We start from the raw sequence: 20,560 nt of genomic DNA on the forward strand, positions 1-20,560 counted from the left end.
TGTAGATACTTTAGGTTTGAGCTTTCTTCTAAAGCAATGAACTGGCCTGACTTGGATAAAAAAAGTAACATTATCTTTTAAGCTTTGGCATAATTTTGTTGGGTATTCAGTGCCATATAGAAAAAGCCGGACCCAGTGTCTAAGGGCAAAAACTAAGATTTTAACAAACGTATAGCATACATCAAGTATTTACTAGTGAACTGTTAAAATGGCTTAGTTGGGCACAGGTATGGTGGTCAGGTGTAATGCAGTGCATTTACAGCAGCATCAGTAACAATCACCGAAAATAATAATTCACATAATGGAATATAAAGGGTCACATTGAGTGATGAGGATTTTGAGAAGCACCTTTCCATAGCTAGTTTTGAAACATCGCTGTGCTTAAATGAGATTTGGGGGTTTTTATGAATTATATATGCAATTACTTGCATACTGAACTTTCTTGTTGGATAAATACAATCTAAACCCATCAGTTCTTTTTTTCACATAACTGTGGTGTCAGTTGAGTTTTTAGTTTTGTCTACGATTGCACCTGCCAAACAGTGAACTGTATTTGGGTGTTTGCCGCAAAAGTATCCCCTGATATTGCATCTCCTGACACACTGTGTTGCTGAAAAAGTTGAKTGATTATCAAGAAATGTGGAAATGATACAGAATATGGAATGAATACATGCATTCAAGACTTATTCCCCTAGTGTCCAGTTACATAAATTAAATTGATGTGAACTGAATATGACTTCTATAACAAATTCAGAGCAAGATCAAGTTCTAACATAGCTGAACTGCTGTATATGACTTGAAAATTACATTAAAAATTGCTTGATTTGTTTCTGATTTCTTGTATTTTTTTTCACAAACTTAGGTCTGCATGTACCTTTCTGACAGGATTTTTTTTTCTTCCTGATATGCAGCTCATGCTAGATACATGGAATGAATCCATATTTTCAAATATTAAAAATAGACTTCAGGACAGTGCAATGAAGCTAGTTCATGCTGAAAGACTAGGAGAAGCTTTTGACTCCCAGCTCGTTATTGGAGTTCGAGAATCATATGGTAGGTCTTGTACACTGGTCTGTTTCCTCCTCACTTTAAWGAATTTTCTTGATAAAAAGTTGCCAGTCATGGTGGCAGGGTTAATAATCTCAGTATTTTGCATTGATTTTTTTGGTGTGCTTGTAGTTACATGAAATCAAATAAATTTTGTWTATGGTCTTTATCTTCTAAGTGATTTACCTGTGTATCAATTACTGCAAAATCAATCATTTCAAAGAGGAGAGTGCTTTTTATCTTTTTGTAGTTGCAGACATAACTTACTTTGTACCCCTCTACATACTGTTTCTGATTCTTTAGACAGTTTGAAGAAGAAAAGCTAAACAGGCTGCGTTCAGTACTTTGTCTTTTTCTTCATCACAGAACAGATATCTATACCTGAAACTTCTTAGATGTTTCACCATTGACTGCTACTTTTGATACTTTCCAGCCTTTTCCAGCTTTTAGATAGCCTAAACTTGTGGCTAATACTCTCTGAGATGACTTTTTATTGAAGTCCAGTTCTRTCTTTTTTAAACATATTCCATTTAATGACTATTTATTTCTCTGTAACAGTTGAGAGGAAAGTGGAAACTGTTCTTCAAATAATGCAAAGCACTGCAGTAAGCTTACTGTCTCCATTCTTGTAAAACAGGAAAGAGAGTCTAAAATGGAGACACTGTGATCCTGGGAACAGTATCTAAGATAAGCTTTTTGTTCAGTCAGGTGGAGAACTTTTCACTTTATTAGACATTATGCTGAGCTCTTTTATTTCTTCCTTACAGTTTTGCAGTTGTATGTGTATTTATGGCTACTATGTTCAAATGTCTGAAGTGCTGGAGCTAAGTATGAAGTTATTTCCAGTTTCCCATAGTTGATCTGAATGTTTTTGGGAGCAAAGATTGACCAGATTTGGTTATCTTTGTGATCAGAGTCTGTTTATCAGATATTTCAAATTGTTCAATGCAACCTTTTAATACAAATCTCACTCTCTCATTGAGATTTGCTTATTATTAGCAATATAACTTTTTAAGACTTGAGAGTAAGTTTGGACTTTCTCTTTGCAGTTAACCTTTGTTCTAATCCTGAAGATAAACTTCAGATATATCGGGATAACTTTGAAAAGGCATATTTGGATTCAACAGAGAGATTTTATAGAACACAGGCTCCTTCTTATTTACAGCAAAATGGTGTACAGAATTATATGAAATATGTAAGTAAAAATTATGTTGTAACTTTGTACTGRAAGTGTTAGTACTTAAAATGATTGCTGTTCTACTTTTGCACAGGCAGATGCTAAACTAAAAGAAGAGGAGAAAAGAGCACTACGATATTTAGAAACAAGACGTGAATGTAACTCTGTAGAAGCAGTGAGTATAATGTGTAGAAAAAATATGTATTTGATATTGATGTAATATTATACTGCAGTTTTTAGTTTTGTGTTACAGTATTATTTGGTAGCAATAAATTGAAACTTCATATTTTATGCTTTTTTAATCATAAATTACTAGTTGCAAGAACATGCATTGCTTTCCAATCTGGTAATCTACAATTTCTGCAGATGTTTTAATCGTACATGTAGACGTGTAGATGAAAAGTTCARAGTGAAGGGCAGGTTTCTATTCATATTGTTTTTTGTTTTTTCATTTTGAGTTAAGTATGGTGGGCTTTTTTCCTATGCTTAATAGTGGATGAGAATCATGTTTGAAAATGAACTGGCAAATCTGTTTGACAAAGGTTTTYTAGTGCTCATTTAGAATACCTGAAGGAGTTATTGTTCATTGCAATCAAAAGGAGCAATAGAAATTTCAATATAGCTGTAATATATATGTCCTCTTTGGCTGAAATATGGCCATTTGATATAAAAGATGGGTTTTCTTCTTTCCTCTTCTTCCCTCTTTACCCTTTTTTTACACAGTTCAGTTTCTAGAGGAAGATTTAACTACAATGAACAGTTCATAGTTGTCTGTGTTGAAATTAGTTCAGGAAACAGTTTATTTTAGATAAACACCTTTAAAATCTGATTTTTTTGCAGTGGATCAAAATGTGCTTTATGCCTTTTGTTAAGTTGTGAATCATTCRTTTTGCACAGCTACAAATCGTAGCCCATATGAAGAGGCTGACAAAAGACTGTGCAGGCAGTTTCTGTTCTAGAGCTAATGCCTTATTCAGGCCATCCAGCCTGGTCCAAATAGGGTATGTTGGGAATGAGAACTATTCTTAGCTCTTGGATGTATACTTGGAAATGAAGTAGGATAGTTACTGTTCCAGAAGTGGTGGCTCCCTTGAGAGTAAAGAGTCGACAGAAATACTAAGCTCATTAATGCTTTGGAGGAGACTTTACCACATTTACTAACCTACCCTATTAACTAATTTGAAGAAATTTGGTTCCTGTATAGAATTTATTCAAACTGCACATAGTTTTATGAATCAATGAATGACTTAATTATTTTATAGAACATACTGTTGAGAATAGGTTAGATTATGTGTCATGGCAAATTTGGGACACATCAGACCCTTCAGATGACTACTTGAGCTAATCCTGTGTTTCATATATTTCAGCTCATGGAATGCTGCGTCAATGCCCTGGTGACATCTTTTAAAGAGACTATTTTAGCTGAATGCCAAGGCATGATCAAACGAAATGAAACAGAAAGTAAGTGAAGCTTCAATAACAGTGCAGGGTGAACCCCACATGAACTGCATAAAAATAGATTTGTGTGTAGATATATCAAATTACTGTTTTTAATAGATGGTGGCAGTGTTTCATATAAAAATACTATTGCACATGAACAATCCCACAAAAATTTTCTGTCATTGCTTTATATTCTTTTCTATCACTTTTGAAATCTGTATGCACAACACCCTAATTTGAATGAGTGGATAGCTCTCATCTTGCTTGAAAGAAAATATTTTGTGCCCTGTTTTCTTTATTTTTTCCTACACTTACTTTCATCAAGTTGACTGACTCTGGTATGTGTGTCCTATTTGAATACATCAGATAMAAACATTTCCTCTTCCTTTCACCTCACTATCTTTTTTCACACCTGGAAAAAAAGTCAAGTATCTTTTTAAAAAGCTTTTTTTTTTCTGAAAGGCAGGAAGAAATTTTTATTATTCTCATTATTGGTGCAGGACCAGCAGGTCAAATAGACAAGATTTCTGCAAGCTATTCATGTGGTTTTATAGCCTGTATGAGTATTGAAAGTTAGCTCTGCATGCCTTTCGAAAGTTACAGAAGTTTTTTTTAACTCTGCTACCAGAAGTTGAGAGGTTACTGTGATTCAGAAGTCTTGTGTTCTGAGTCTTTCAGACACATAAGTATTGTGTCTGTATGATAAATCAACCTAGATTATGTCATTAAAATGTTATAATTCAGGTAGGAAAAATGAGAAAAATAAAAGCTGAGATCACAGGTTAATTTTTCTTTGAAGTCTTGGTATCCTGCAGCCTGGGAATATTTACTAATGTCTTACGAGGTTTTCATTTCTATGGAAATGAGAAAACTGTTTTATGACTTAGAATATTATAGAAAATACTTCTAAAGCCATCATTTAAGAAAATATTTGACTTCAAAACTATGTCATACTGATCTCTTCATCTAGCAGCATGATTTGTGGCAATAGTCCAGAGCTAAATGTGGAAAGCCGTGAGACTTCTTACGAGGATATGTTACAGCGTTTGAGAGACTGCAGGAGGCTTATGTAAATGCAGAGCTTCAGAAGGGTTCATCTGCAGGCACTAAGCGATCTTTCTTTAGAAACCTGTTGAAATRTTCACACAGCCCTCTCTTGTGGCTGTGTCTGTCCTGTGACCGCGCTTGGTTGCAGAGCACTTCCATTTCATTTGTAAGAACGGTTTAAAATGCTTAAATGAGGAATGCATGTGCAGGTGACTGAAACATAATTAAAGACTGGAGCTATACATAGTGATGTATACATCTGATAGTGTCGCCTGCTGTGCTTCGCTTATGCATGTGACTTTTCCCAAAGTTTTCTTTATTAAACATTACTGGCAAAAAAGGGCTTTTTTCATGGGGTTTTTTGGCTATGAGCTGGGCACTACTGTAAAATACTCTTGTTGTATTAAGTAATATTTACATGCTGTTCAAAGACAGAAAGGAGTAATATTTTCCAGCTAAAAACTATCAAAAATGTCGTAGCTCACAAAGACTTCAGAACTGATGTATTGTATTTTTGTTTGCCTGTAGTATTGGAGAAGAGAAGCCTAAATTTTACGCTCAGAGTGCAACAGAAATAAAAAGTACTATTGGCTTTTACAAATACCAAATGAAAGCAGACTTTAAGTACCCCAAGAAGTACAGTATGGATTTCTTTACTCTTCAGTGTCATAGTGTATTCTGAGAGAAATTCCAGTGAAATACTCTCGGTTACTTTGAAATCTGTCTTTGAAAAGTTTATGGGATTTTTGCGCCCTGCAGTCTTAGGGGTGTACCTGGAGTCCTTCTTTGCTACTGATTCTTAAAAGAAACCACTGATTGTTTTTCTTTAATTATTTATGCCATTACTACTGCACAGAAAYAGATGTAGAGCCCTACAACTTTTTGTTTCTCTTTTTCTGCCATCTCTTCCTCCCTCCTACTCTTTTCAAAAGCCCAGATTAAAAGATCCAGTAAAAGTTGAGCGAGCTTTTTGTAAAACAGTGCTACCATTTCTTACAGTAGGTCTRAATAGCACTGAGAATGCTTCTGACTAATTTTTTTTTTTCTGGTTCCTGAAATTCTGTCATTCAGCCCATTATGAGTTGATTCTAATATCACTGCAGGTTCTTATTCATGGTTGTTTGTAGTTTCTATTCTCTAATTTGCATTGTTATGTTTTAAAAGRATTTTTTTTCTTCTCTGCTTTTCTGTTTGCTTCTGCAGCAGCTATTGAGATACAGATGATGTTAGCGTATTTCACCCTCAGTGGTGAKGGGATCTTGATGTTTGCTGCTGACAAAAGTAATGCAGAAGAGAAGGCAAAGGCAGGGCCTCTGACTTTTCCTCTTTCACAGGCATAACATGGAGGAACTAAGTGAATCTATAATTTTTTTTCCTGTCAAAAAAAGAATCAGGGCACATTTGTTCTACTTTATGGAGTACTTTGCCCTGTTGAGTTCAAATCTCTATGGTCTCCTTACAGCAATCTGGTGACCTTAATCTCAGTGTTGTTTGTGGACAGCRTTGTCAAGATGATTACTGATGTTTCAGAATCWTTTTTTTTCCTAAGAAGTGTTCAAATATCTCCACAAAAAATAGACAAATAAAGCACATCACGTTTGAACTGGCAACTTTCAGAAAAACTAAAACTTTGGGAAAAGGAGTTCCCTCTTTGCATTAGTCAGTTTTGGCTGCTTCAGAACTTTGTTTTTAAACAAAAACAAAGCATTGTAAGTGGTATTGAAAGATACACAAAGAAAGATGTGTTTGGCTTTAATTTGAARTTTAAAAATGTCTTGAATCCATACAATTTCCTGCATAAACTCCTGTAGGCTTCCAACTGAGAGACATTTTTGCCAGGAATTTGAGGGCAGTTAGAACCTGGACTTAAACCAAATTGTCACTGGTTTTATGGGGGTCTTATTCAAGCTTGTGATTCTGTTAGCATAAGCATACTATGTAAGATAGAAGCATACGATATGCATAAGCAAGTATTACATGGCAATACTTTCTTTGCTTCCAAAAGAATCTTCTTGTGAAACCAGACTTAGAACAGTACTCAAGATATCTTTCTTTTAAAGAGATTAATTGGGTTATTCACGTATTTAATGTTCTGCTTGAGACATGCCTRGGAAAAATGCAGTGTATTTGGGGTTTATACGGGTCTTTGACTGGTGGCTTCATCGGTACTTATATCTTTCAGAGTTGCATTTAATGTTTTCCCTGATGGATAAAGTTCCGAATGGCATAGAGCCTATGCTGAAGGATTTGGAAGAACATATTGTTAGTGCTGGACTTGCAGACATGGTAGCAGCTGCTGAAACTATTACTACTGTAAGTGTATTGGTCTTTAGTAAAATAACAGGAAAACAACTTGCAGAAGTTAAATATTCTTTATTTGTGAGACAAATGTGTGAATGGAAATAATTTTATAAGATTTTTGTGATTAGAGATCAAATTTTGGTCCACTGAAAGTTGTAAATGTCTTTAGGTTAACTTTTTRTTCTTTATGTTTTCAGTTGTAGCTCTAAAAAGTTAATCTAATTTGCAATAAAGGTTATAAATTAAGTGCATGGGATGYTCATACAATACAATTGTGTTATAATCTTAATTTAAAAAGCCTAATCAATTTTTCTAGAATTCTAACTTCCTGATGAAATTTGAAATTTGCTTTCAGTCTAAGAGTGGTTGTTCAGCGTGAAATTATAAGGTTTTTTCCCCCACTGTATTTTTTCAGCTTCTTACAATCTTTTTTTCTCTGGGTCTAGGAGGGCTAGGTGTCTGCGTAATTAGGATGTGGTGCGTTTTTCTAATTGGACCTTGAAAATTTCCTTTAAAATAAAATGTTATTGTATAATATTTGAAAGTTACAGATTTTTTTATGTGTATTAGAAATACTATCCTGAAAGTCTATGTTTAGGCTTACTAACATGTTGTTACTTACTTAACAATATAACTAACTCTACATGCTATAGAGCTGTTCAATACAGAGACTCTAGATAAAATGTGCATTCATAGTATGCAGGCTTTTGAGGATACAGCATTTTTACAGATTAGGGAATTACACATATGCTTCCACTGAATTCTGTGTAGCTTTGGTTTTTTATCTGATTTTTGTCTCTTTAGGATTCTGAGAAGTATGTAGAGCAATTGCTCACRCTATTTAATCGGTTTAGCAAGTTGGTTAAAGAAGCTTTTCAAGATGATCCAAGATTTCTTACTGCAAGAGATAAGGTATGTGTTTCTACAGGTCTTTTGTTCACTGTAAGAATTGTTGTGATTTGTGTTACGTCGTCTCCAAAACCCTTGTGCCTATTCACTGTCAAATTTAGAAGCTTCTATTACTGTATTAAATATGCAAACTAAAATATTGATGAAACTTACTACTGAGTAGCTTTTAATTTCTGTTGTAGTCCTGCATAAAGTTGCATGTGTTCAGCTTTGTTGTGTTGTAGATCATATTAGAGGACCTTTGTATTGAGAATCTTAATGTGTGATTCAGCAATAATTTGTGTTTAGACTTAACTATGTATTTGTCTCATGACTTCAGACGTGCAACCTGCTCCATGTAATCCCTTCCTAAATTCTTGTTTAAAGGAAAACTCATATGGTAGTGAAAAAGAGGAAGACACAATCCATCAGTTTATTGGGAAATTGAGTCATAGAATTTGAACTCTCGGATTGAAAATGGAATCTGCAGGCTTTGGGATAATAAAAAAATTGAATTAATTTAATGTTACAGTAGTGTAAAAAGARATAACATCTTTGTAATTTATATCAGAGAGAAATTGAGTGAAACACCAATTTAATTATTTTTCAGGCATACAAAGCAGTTGTGAATGATGCTACAATATTTAAACTTGAATTGCCATTGAAGCAAAAGGGGTAAGCCATGTAAACTTTATGTAATCAAGGTTTTAAAAATATCTCTTCAAAAAGTAATGCTGTTTTTAAAAGGGCTTTGTGTTATTTGCATTATGGAATTTCAGGTTGCTTATTGATCTCTGGTAAGACTCTTCGTGTGGAAGCAGATCACTGAAAAGCAGCCTGGTTCAACTTAAATTTATCTGTAGTAATTGGGGATCTATTATCTTATAGTATGAGTCAGTTTGTTAGCTGAAGTTCCTAATGGATTCCTGGATTATTAATTTCAAAAACCTCRGCTGTATAACTCTGCCACAACTTCAGCAAAGGTCCCGGGGGAAAAAATGAGGCTATAATCTTCATGGGAATAATTGTGGCTGAAAAAGGTATAACCATCCACAAGCTGTTTTCCACCTCCTCTTGTGCCAGTTGTGAGTGTGACCTGTGCAGCTGTTGCATTTTTGTTTCAGTGCAGGATTAACCAGGTTAGTTTAAACAGCTTCCAGTAGATTAGGCAGACCTGCGTGACTCAAGAAGAAGGACCATGCTTACAGTGCCTGCTCTGCTAACTCAGCCAAGAGAAGGTAGCAGTCAGTTAATTGATTGTTAACATTTACCATGTGATGTGCCACTTGAGTAGGAATTTGTATATATTTAGGTGCTTGGGATTGCTTATATATAGTTTGTCATCTGATTTATTGTGGAAAYAAAGCTTATGTAGCTAGGCTGCCAGCTTCCCTTTCCAATTGCTTCTGGTTAGGGTTGGATGGTTATAAATCTCTGTCCAGCATCTTAGTTTGTATTCCGGGTTTGGTTTCGGACTAATGGCAAGACTGAATAGTCTTGCCATTTTTTTTAATGTATTTTATTTATTGGAGGAATGCTGTCACAAAAGACTGGATCCCTGCTTTCTATACTTTGCATAGATGTAGGTAAGGTAGAAGAGTTTTTTAGGTATCTTCTAATGTTTTCCTTTCCCCTGGGACCATCCAGATCAATACCTCATTCAAACTGTTTCACTTCTAAAGTGAAACCTGCCTAATGGTTTCTTAGAARCCACTGTGATTATGATGGTCTTCTGTTCAGCATTCTTCTTCCCCAGCTCTTTGAAGTTGTCAAGATATGCAGCCTGGTTTGAGTAAAGTGAAACTTCATCTTGCTTAGTCTTTTGTAAAAGCCAAAAGACTTGTGATCTGCTTATACTTCAAATGATCTTTAGGAGGGCAGAAGACACTAGTCTGCAAGCTACTTCACAAATTAAAAAAAAAGAAGGACAAGGAGTCTGAAGTGCTTTAGCTCTGTCTGTACAAATTGATGAGAGGGTGAAATAATGAACAAGAAAACTGGATTCCTGAGCTTGCTTTGGACCTTTCAGAGTAGCGGTCAAATTGGTGCCATCTGACTCTAGGAATAGGGATTGGTCCTTGCTGTTTAGTTTTATTCACTGTCTAGACACAGGTTCCGAACATGACCTGTGCTTGATGAATTTTGAAGAACCACAGTCTGTCTACTGTAGMATCTTGTTCAACTGTAGTCTGCATTTAATCTCCAGGCTGTTAGTCCATTCTTTATAGCTGTGATGAAATTTTATCCTGTTGCTATGTGGTAGATTTGTTGAGTTTTGCAGTCTGTGAAGCGTGGTGCAGGAGGCTGTTCTTGAGATCTCATTACAGCATACTGAGGAGATGAATGGAACATTTCACAGTAGCATTTGTTAATTCTTTACTGGAATACCTCTCGTGCATTATTTAGTTGTTTCAAATAGTAGTTCACCTGTATCCTGTAGTTCACCTATATCCTTCATTGTTACAGTTCTAAAATTATAATTAGTTCAAATGATGAACCTATAGGAGCTGTCTGAAAGTGTTTGGCAGTATTTATTCTTTCAAGAAGAAAGGGTGTTATCCCTAATTTTTCATTAGTTTAACAAGGATATAAATTCAGCACCAGGATCCTTGCCAAAGGGATCAGGAGAGAGTGGYCGGTCTTGTTAACAATGTTACTACTCCAGAATAGCAGGATTCTGTATGGTTTGAAGATATACTGTTGTTCTTTTATCTAGTGTTGGATTGAAAACACAGCCTGAATCCAAATGCCCTGAGCTCCTTGCTAATTATTGTGACATGTTGCTAAGAAAAACACCACTAAGCAAAAAACTAACCTCTGAAGAGATTGAAGCAAAGCTTAAAGAAGTGGTATGTTTTTTCCTTCTATTTCTYAGTTGTTCTGAAGAATGAATGTTTTATTTCCTTGTGTGGGTCCAGACCTTGATCTTCAAAAACAGCTATGGAAGGTGTAATAGTAGAGAAAAGAGTTTATTATGTTATTAAGTGTATGTGTGTGTGTGTGCATGTTAAAATACTGTAAATCATTTAGTGTTTCATGTCTTCTGTCAGTTAACAAAAATGGTATACTAAATTAAGGCCTATATGAGACTGTAATATATTACAATAACTAATATTTGCCTAGAAAATAATAAGGAGATTTTTACATACCAGTGTCAGTGGGGTTTATTTTAATGTAAGAGAATTTCTTGTTTGACAAATGAAATTGAAGGTGTGATATTTTTATTATGAAACATTCATTGCTGATGCCTTTGGTACTGTTAACACAATTGCTCTTAAGGCAAAGTCAAGTAGCCTTTTTCWAGTCATAGTCTTCAGTGCCTTTAGATCAGCATTCAAAGACTTACTTGGTTGACAATGCAAATAAATATATTATACTCTATTTGTGACAGCTTTTGGTACTTAAATATGTACAGAATAAAGATGTTTTCATGCGATATCACAAAGCTCACTTAACAAGACGTCTGATATTGGATATATCAGCTGATAGTGAAATTGAAGAGAATATGGTGGAATGGCTCAGAGTAAGTAGCGTCACATCTTTCTTGCTTGTGCCTCATGCTTGTGGTTAATTAATATTCCACTCTTGAACTTAAATATCATTCTTGCTTGGGTGAGTTWTATCTTAAATAGCAGGCAACTCAGRGCATCTTATACTTCCCTTCTATCACAGTACTTCATTAATGTAAAACAGTTGAGCTCTTCTCTATAGTGGAAGTGATAGATTTTAAAATGTTTCACATACAATTATCTAAAGGCTTCACAGATTCCATATGCAAATGAGTTAAATGCAATGTACTTGTTTAGGCATGTCAATCATTTGAGAGGAATTCTAATTTTTCAATTTTATATAAATTAGAATATTATTTTTATGCCTTAAACGTTCCTTCAAAACTGAGAACTCATGGATTCCTTAATGATATGGTCTTCAGCACTTGAGTTTCTTTAAAAGAATCATCATATGCCCTTAAGGGATAACTACTTATGATCCATGCAAAAAACCTTTTATATTGCATTGCGGGTTCACTGTTACTGTAAAGTGATCATACCTGTGTATACTTTTATGCTCTTCATTTATTTGAGCTTATTATTTTAAAAATTAAGCTTTTTGTTGATAGTTTTATGTGTCWTATTTACTGTTCTCTTTGTTTATGTAGGAAGTGGGAATGCCAGCAGACTATGTAAACAAGCTGGCTAGAATGTTTCAGGATATCAAAGTATCTGAAGACTTGAACCAAGCCTTCAAAGAAATGCACAAAAATAATAAACTTGCTTTACCAGGTATTGTCTTATAATTATTTGCTGTTTTTCCTTTCTGTTAGTGAAAAGTAGCTCTGTTAAATCTCAAGTYAAAAATTATATCAACTGCAGGTTGAACACAGTCTTCATGGTATAGTTGCTCCTAGATTGGAAGTGTCTGTAGACTGCTTTCTCCTGCAGTTGATGCTAGAGCTATATCACTCTCTGAATTGTTGTGGGTTTTCCTTATGAGCAATCTTGTAGATACAGATTCCCTGCTCTTGTGGACAAATTGCAAGCAGGGGCTTGAATTGGCATCAGCCAGGTGAATGCCTGAGCTACCTCCTTCTTTTATGCCCTCATCATTCTTCAAATGCTCCAAGCTGTGCTCCTTCTTTAGCTGCCAGCAGGAGAGCTAGATGTGTGCTATGAAGAGCTTAAATCACATTCTGAGATTGTTTCACTGATGAGAGAGGCTGAGGGACATAAAATATTGAACCTGCCCCTGCTGAAAACCTTAAGGAGTGCTTATAAGCATCAGCTGTAAAGCTGCACCAGAGTTTAAGGAGCTCTGCAGTAGCAAGCCAAAAAAACAGGTTTCAATCAGTGCAGCTGGCAGAAAGCCAACGGTGCATAAATAGATTACCTTAATGTTCGAGTTGGTAGACATGCTGCAACTTTCGAAAAATTCAATCCTCCAAAATTGTGTTCAGAGTAGGAAAAAGCCCCAAAACATTTTCGTTTATATGTGGAGTTTCGTATAATCCAATATCATCTTACAGCTGACTCTGTGAATATTAAAATTTTAAATGCTGGCGCCTGGTCCCGAAGTTCTGAAAAAGTGTTTGTCTCGCTGCCCACCGAATTAGAAGATCTCATCCCAGAGGTCGAAGAATTTTATAAAAAGAATCACAGTGGTAGAAAACTCCACTGGCACCACCTCATGTCCAATGGAATTGTAAGTGTAGTTTTTGGTGTATCAGTCTCAATGATTGTACTCCGTGTGTGTTTATAACCATAAGAAAGCTTGTTGTCCAGACAGGCTTATAAGTAAAATTTTCATCCCCTTCACAGATAACATTTAAGAACGAGGTTGGCCAGTATGACTTGGAGGTAACAACATTTCAGTTGGCTGTGCTGTTTGCGTGGAACCAAAGACCCAGAGAGAAGATCAGCTTTGAAAATCTTAAACTGGCAACTGAGCTCCCTGATGCAGAACTTAGGAGGACTTTATGGGTATATCCCTTTCTCTTGAAACAAATTACTTTTTAATTTTTGTGCTCTGAAATACTGGATTAGTATTTTTCTGCACTTTCTGATAACACTGAAATATGAACGCCTTTCTTGGTGATTAATCAGTTGTAATGCTGACTCCTTGCACTATTGCTGAGCACACATAGTCTTTACATTCTCTACCCAGTATCACTTCACAAACTTTTGGAAACTGCAAGAATTTTTAGACCATATGCTACCTAAAGCAAAGTGTTATGATTGTGTTTTGTCAAGTGGGTCTGGTCTAATTCTGGTAAATTAGTGACACCTGATAAATATATYTTGCTTAAAAATAACTGCATTGTTTGCTTTAGCAAACTTCTAAGTATTTAGCTCACAAATAAAGAGAGAGATCACAAAGTCTGACTTTAAACTCATAGCTACAGTAGTGGTGTTATGTACTTTACTACTTTGTATGATTTTGCTTATGCTAACCCATTTTGGAAGGAGATTTAGTAAACTGTATCCCCTCTCAGATTTTACTATTCCTAAACAAGGCTATATGGGTCCCTCACCACTGTCTGCACAGCAGTGAATTATGGTCTTAGAAAGTAGTTGTTTCCATTCGGAAAATCTGGTGTTTTATTTTCATTCTTTCTCCCCCTCCCCTTTTCTCTGTAGTCTCTTGTAGCATTTCCAAAGCTGAAACGTCAGGTTTTATTATATGAACCTCAAGTCAATTCACCCAAAGACTTTACAGAAGGAACCCTCTTCTCGGTGAACCAGGAGTTCAGTTTAATGTAAGATGATGTTTGAAAAGTAAAATGACAATGTACTATTTCATAACTAAAGGAGTTCACTTTAACTTAACCTTTGTTCTTTAAGTTTTCAAAATTAAGCTAGACACATGCTTTGCTGCCCTGTCCTCACTGACTTTTGGCAATAGTCATGCTTGCTTCAAGTAGGTGATTGAACTAGATGACCTGCAGCAACTCCTTCACACAAATGTTTCTGTAATTCTAATTTATGTGAAATTAAATTTCTCCCACACTTAGGGATGAGGTGCAAAATTGGAGGCTTTACTATGTTCCAGTTAGCAATGAGTCCATAAAATTTCATGGAAGATAGGCTGTAATCAGAGCACTACTTCTGTAYAGATTATCACACACACACACAGTTTCAAAAACAGAGTGGTAAGTTGAAAAAAGGAAGTGAAACTGCTTAATAGTATGGTGGGCTGTCAAAAGCCAGGATTTTTGGTGTGGCTCTCACCAGAGAACAGTGTCTTTATTTCTGTGAGAATTGCAGTGCTCTTTTACTGATACTTTGAAATCATTTGAGCACAAGATAACACAAAGAGATAATGGTACATACTACATTCAGCACGTTTTTCTTGTGCTTCTGCCTGACAATGTTGTCAGTGACTGTGATGAGAACTGGCTCCTTGCTAGTAACCTCAAATTCTGTGCCTGATTCTCAATAGCAGCTGAACATCAGGATCTGTAAAGAAAGAGATGAGCAACCAGTCTGCTTTCTTGGGGCTTAGGTTTCTTGCCCAGGGTCATAATGTTTATTCTTATCATCAGGATTCTGAGGTTTGAGAAATGATGAGAGGATGTGACATACGATACAGGCTGTAGAGAAAGTTTGTGGGTGACCACTGACAAATGCCATCAGCTTCTTTTGTTGCAGTAGCTGGGTTTTGTCCCAGACAGTTCTTTCATAGAATATTAACTAGTCAAATTTGCTGAACTTTGTTGTAAAAACTTCCTCCAAAGACCCCTACATTTATGTAATTAAATTGAAATATATTTTTCTGAAATTTTATTGTTTCAGCTGCTGGATTTACTTGTAATGCTTTCTAGCATTATTTAGGTTTCATTGTGAGGAGATGTTTGCATTGAGTTTTGATTTGTCAGTCAGCTCTCTCGCTCCTGTAATGCTAATAACCTATAAATATCTGATCTGTCATTGTAGTTCTTGCTGCTGTAATATGAATTTAACAGGAATTCTGTAATTGAAAGGGTATTTTTTTTGCTCACTTTCATGCAATACAATTTCTTTCAGAAAAAACGCTAAAGTTCAGAAAAGGGGCAAGATAAATTTGATTGGTCGATTGCAACTTACTACAGAAAGAATGCGAGAAGAGGAGAATGAAGGAATAGTCCAGCTAAGAATATTGCGAACCCAGGCAAGTAACCTGCCAGAGGAATACAAAATTCCCCTATTTCTTTCAGTATATTATCATTACTGTAATTTGTTGTGTTATAATTATGTGCCATCCACAGTTGGATGTTGATGTATGAAATGCGTGTTTTTGAATCCCATTGGAAGTTCCTTTTGCTATATGAGTGTAGATCCTTGTGAATACCTGATTTTGCATGTATGTTCGTGCACTTGTAATTATCAGCCTCCTATTCTGAAGTACCGGGTCGTCATCTTCAAAGAGGACAAAGCAGATATTGAGCAAGTGGTGAAGGCAAAGTGTGCTGGTGGGTGACAGTAGCAGATTGATGAAGTTGACTGACACTGGCTACCACCATGRACAAACAACATTGTTGATCTTGAGATCTCTCTGGTCTGTGTGAAGAGAATAATCTCGGGGATGGGATCACACTGTAGTAACAGCACTATGACTTTGGATAGGTCTTCTCCTTAGAGGAAAAGTTGAAGTCCATCTTAGCTGTACGAACTGCAGCTTCCTGCCTTGCGGTTGATTGTCCATCAGTCAAACTACTTATGTCACACCTTTTGAGCTGACAGTTTTAGAAAAGTATGATTTTTTCTGGCATCAGGAATCACTACCTACATTGGAGTCTGAAAAATCCCATTTTATCTGCGAGTTTCAGGTCAGTTCCATCAGTCAGGTTGGATTGCAGGCCATGCACATGGTGAATTGTACCACTTGATGTAACATATTACAGGATCACACTGGCAGCAGCAGGATTAATGCCTAGTTGTACTTACAAAATGAGTGAGGTATTCACAAGATATATCACAAGTCACATAGGGAACTGTAACTTCTGCTCAGGGAGTGAATGAACATTTGGTTTTAGTGAGTAATTCACACTCTAGGTATAGGATCTAACTGCTCCTTTGACTGGAATTGTCACATATATCTTTCACCTTGCTAGTGCTTCATWGTTTTCCTTTATCAGCTTCTTTGTAAAAGCAGTTCTAGATCTACACAGGCTTAAAAAATGCAGCATATTTCTGGTTWCTAAGGAAAAATACAGATTCCTTTGCTGTCTTGCCTTACCAGGAGCCTCCTGTTAATGCTCTGTTAATTTTGTCACTTCACCCAGGTATTTAATTTTTTTTTTGCTTCTTGTCCCCCACCAGGAGGCTATCATCCAAATAATGAAAATGCGGAAGAAAATTACTAATGCCCAGCTTCAGACTGAACTGGTAGAAATATTGAAAAACATGTTCTTACCACAAAAGAAAATGATAAAAGAGCAAATCGAATGGCTTATAGAGCACAAATATATCAGAAGAGATGAATCGGATATCAACACCTTTATATACATGGCATAATTGGAGGACTCTGCAGGATGCTGAGAGAACATAAATGGAAGGGTGCTTGGACAGACAGCTGCAACATTTGTGCTGCAGGAGGACTTGTTTTGACTTTCGTTACRTATTAAAATCCCTGCCTTACCTTACAGAGGACTATATTTTGCCAATCTCATTCAGCTAGCATGATGGCATTCCCTTCATGTTGCACACTTTTAACAGCATGCTGTTTTGTGGGAAACTTGCATTCATGAGGAGCCCATTGTGAACTTTTTAAAGTAGATTTGATTTACACCCACCAGGAAGAATACAGGTTTGGGTTTTTAGATGACCAGTACTTGCACAAGGAAAAAATACTCAAATAGTCATGCACTGAGGAACTGCTATTAGTTTTGTTTTGGGTTTGTTTTTTGTTTTGTTTGGTTTTTGGTTTTTTTTTTTTTTAATGCAATTAGGACTAGAAGTAGCACTTTCAGTTTTGTGTTTTGGATCAACAGAGTAATGTAYTGTCCACCTCTGATCCTTTCATGTAATAACATTTGAGAGACACAAACACATGCATCACARCTGATATGTATTTGTTACAGTTAAAACCTGTTGGCTAGAGCAGTGCTTCAATCTAGTAACTGGATTTTAATAATTGACCCATTAAGTGACACAAAAGGAATTCCAAGTCATGGGTGATATTTTTCCCTAAGCAAGAGATTATTTTTTTTTAATTGCTTCCTGTAAACAAGTGGATATGTTGTTACCTTATTTGGATGGATGATTTGCTACAATCCTTTTTGACAAGRTAAAGGTTTCTTGAATGATACTTCACTCTAAAAGCAGTTTTAATAGGTGGGTCTGCTATATGAACAGAAATATTAAGTGTATTTTCTTGTACATTTAATATTTATATTCCAAATATTTCAGTATGACTACATGTTTCGAGTTGCATTAAAAGAATAATTTATGCACAACTCCCCCAGAAAGAGAATAACACTTGAAGATCCCTGTAGTATTTCCTCAGTGGTAACTTTTATATACACACAAGGTAAATCCAATTGGACTAGTCAACATCTTTATATGAAAAATCCTCTGCTTTTTATTTGGTAACTGGTAGGGTAGGAAATACACCTCTAACGAAAATGATAAAATTCTAAGGAAAAATACCTTGTTTAGCATATGCAGAGAGAGTGCCAAACACACATCAGGAATTTTGACTTCTTAATGTTACCTCTTCCATTCTCAATCATCTGAAGTAGTCATTTGGCACTGCCCTACTCTCTGCTGTTCTGAAATGTCCCAGCATGTACTGGAGCGATACCATGAGTCATAGGAGCAGAGTGCCTGTCTTAGGACAAAGGTAAGTTGCGCTTTAYTCAGTTCTGTATGAATATTTCTTCTATAAAACACAAGTGTGCGAAGTTTCTTTTTTAATTAACCAGTTGAACTACAACATCTAAAGGCCTCATCTTCTTTGATGATGAAAGGGGGAAGATGATACAATTATCTTTAATCAAAAAAGAATGCCTTCCAGTAAGTAAAGAGGAGAAGTTTTACTTTCACATGGTTACAGTAAAGTATGCAGTTAAGAGTGGTTTAAAAGCAAACTCTCCAAGGATGGCTGTTTGCACCCTTAAGCAGGCTGTGTGCTCTGTTACTAATGTGAATGCCAATGTGACTGCCTGAGAACAGTGTGTACTTGGACATCTGTTTGAGTAAGAAATTTTTGGTAGTGAGGGTTTCATGACCAAGAGATGGAGAGAAAWCAAAGCCTGGCCAATTACAATTGATTGAAATCCTACAGCTTGTGTTACATGCTTTTATTGATACTCAAAAGTAGATGCTGTTTCAAAATATTGCATCTTTTATGTTGGCCCTGTRGTATTGCAGTTCAGAATCAAAAGCAAGTGGTGCTCTGTGTAGTTAACCAATGAAACTATTTGAACATTAGAAAACAAAATTCTAATAAAAAAAATTTGTGCTGCAAGACTTCCAGTCTTTGTAACTTAAAAGTAATAAATGCTTACTTGGGATAATGGGGGAGAGCATGACAGTCTAAGCACACTCTTCAACATGAAAAATTCCAACYCCTAACCAGAGAACAGGTGTGAAATGGTCACGTGGAAAGATCTACAAGGGGATAATGCTAATTTTGAAGCCATTGGTTTAGATTGGAGAGAGAAGTTGAAGAGACTGAGTCTCACATACAACACTTTAGGAAGCTGGAGTGTATGCAGAAAGCGAAAAGTTGCTAAAAGCTAAGGAGCTGTGTGTTTCCTCAACTAATGCAGTACAACCTAATTGTTACCTGTATATTTCTCAAAATCTGGGATGGACATAGAATTGGTAATGTGCCTATGACATGGTCATTTTTCTTTAAATGTATACCAGAAACAGATGTTGGTTTTTTTACGAAATCTGAGACAGACACCAGCAGATTTGTTAAAGATGCAGAATCACGTTTAGTATCCTTCATCAGGTCATTTCACCAATATGCACTTAAAACTAGCATCACCTGGGGCACAGGGAGATACCTAGGGTAAGCTGTTCTTTTGGGGAGGGTAAAATTCAGATCTAAATGAAAACTATTCTTCACTTGCAATATGGCAACAATGCACTTTTAAGGCTGCAATTTTTAGCTATGAATAAATATGTCCAAAGACCTAGTTTAAGGAGGTGCTGCATCTGAAAAACACGTTGCCACACACTCTGCCACGGTGAATAGCTACGGAATGAAACCTGGTATAGAAGGGGCGGGGGGGAAAATCACTTTTCATGCGTTTAATTAAGAAATACTGTTAAGTCTTTCTCTGTCCCAACAACTTGATGAGAATCTCAGTTTCAATTCTGAAGTCTTCCATTTTCCTCTTTCCACAGTTGGTGTTCCTAGCTTCTATTTTTACTCATTTATCTCTCATTTGTTACGACTGTAATGCAGATACATTTCCAAATGACAGTGTGACTTTTTCACCTTTTTAAAATTAATATAAATGTTCTGAATGTTCACATCTTGCATTTATCTGCATTGGGATGCCATTGTCCTGTAAAGTGCAAATTTTAAAAATACAATTGGCAAAAAGATTTGATAGTTTTACAGAAAGATTTGCTATCTCAAACTGTTTTCTATTTTCATCTAAATGACTGGGATGCTATCTTTGTAATTCTTTGAGGTCATGTTCGTGAAATAAACAATACATGAAAGCTTTCCTGTCATATACACACTATATGTAGTCTGGAGTGTTGAGCGAACTCGAGTTCCTGAGTTGTAATAACTATCTCCGTATGGTATTTACAATTTTGAATGTGTGCCACTACCAAGATAATAATGCTGTACAATTTTGAATGGTGGTAGTTTCTGTATGGCAGTCCAGCTGAACTATTTTGATGTACTGCTTAATTTTTGAATTTTATTTTTTAAGTTGTATAATTTATTTTCTTGCAAAATAAAAATGTAATTTAAAAGACTACTCATTTAGCAAGGTATTTTGATGTCTCACTCTGCAAAATTCAAAAGTTGAATTCAGGTTCTGCTCCTAAAAAATGCCACTGTATGAAATTTGCCTGACTTCAAATCTTAACATCTGTTAAGATCAGAATACTTCTTTAAAAAAGTGGAGACTTCCAATTCTTGTTACAATTTTTTAAGTACTTAAGGTTATATGTAGAGCTATTTAGTCTTGCAAATTCTATTTAAAGATGAGCTGTA

General features: G+C 35.7%; 1 protein-coding gene across 2 annotated transcripts in view; it reads left to right on the forward strand.

Annotated features, from left to right (window-relative positions):
- Nucleotides 1-20,312, forward strand: part of CUL5 (cullin 5) — a 33,334-nt gene extending 13,022 nt beyond the window's left edge. The window contains exons 5-19 of one of the 2 annotated variants that reach the window (XM_057372493.1): nucleotides 912-1,053; nucleotides 2,097-2,242; nucleotides 2,319-2,399; nucleotides 3,592-3,685; nucleotides 6,894-7,024; nucleotides 7,817-7,924; nucleotides 8,511-8,575; nucleotides 10,617-10,749; nucleotides 11,292-11,423; nucleotides 12,057-12,180; nucleotides 12,921-13,096; nucleotides 13,213-13,374; nucleotides 14,032-14,150; nucleotides 15,418-15,541; nucleotides 16,693-20,312. In XM_057372493.1, the coding sequence (XP_057228476.1) occupies nucleotides 912-1,053; nucleotides 2,097-2,242; nucleotides 2,319-2,399; nucleotides 3,592-3,685; nucleotides 6,894-7,024; nucleotides 7,817-7,924; nucleotides 8,511-8,575; nucleotides 10,617-10,749; nucleotides 11,292-11,423; nucleotides 12,057-12,180; nucleotides 12,921-13,096; nucleotides 13,213-13,374; nucleotides 14,032-14,150; nucleotides 15,418-15,541; nucleotides 16,693-16,887 (1,932 nt within the window). In that variant the 3' untranslated portion in view covers nucleotides 16,888-20,312. Of the gene's footprint in view, nucleotides 1-911; nucleotides 1,054-2,096; nucleotides 2,243-2,318; nucleotides 2,400-3,591; nucleotides 3,686-6,893; nucleotides 7,025-7,816; nucleotides 7,925-8,510; nucleotides 8,576-10,616; nucleotides 10,750-11,291; nucleotides 11,424-12,056; nucleotides 12,181-12,920; nucleotides 13,097-13,212; nucleotides 13,375-14,031; nucleotides 14,151-15,417; nucleotides 15,542-16,692 lie in introns of those variants that run through there. The other variant, XM_057372494.1, reaches the window with a different exon arrangement.
- The last annotated feature ends 248 nt before the right edge of the window (nucleotides 20,313-20,560 follow it).

The sequence above is a fragment of the Malurus melanocephalus genome, unplaced genomic scaffold, assembly GCF_030028575.1.
Source record: "Malurus melanocephalus ecotype Western Australia unplaced genomic scaffold, MMel_1.1 scaffold_172, whole genome shotgun sequence".
Classification (NCBI taxonomy): domain Eukaryota; kingdom Metazoa; phylum Chordata; class Aves; order Passeriformes; family Maluridae; genus Malurus; species Malurus melanocephalus.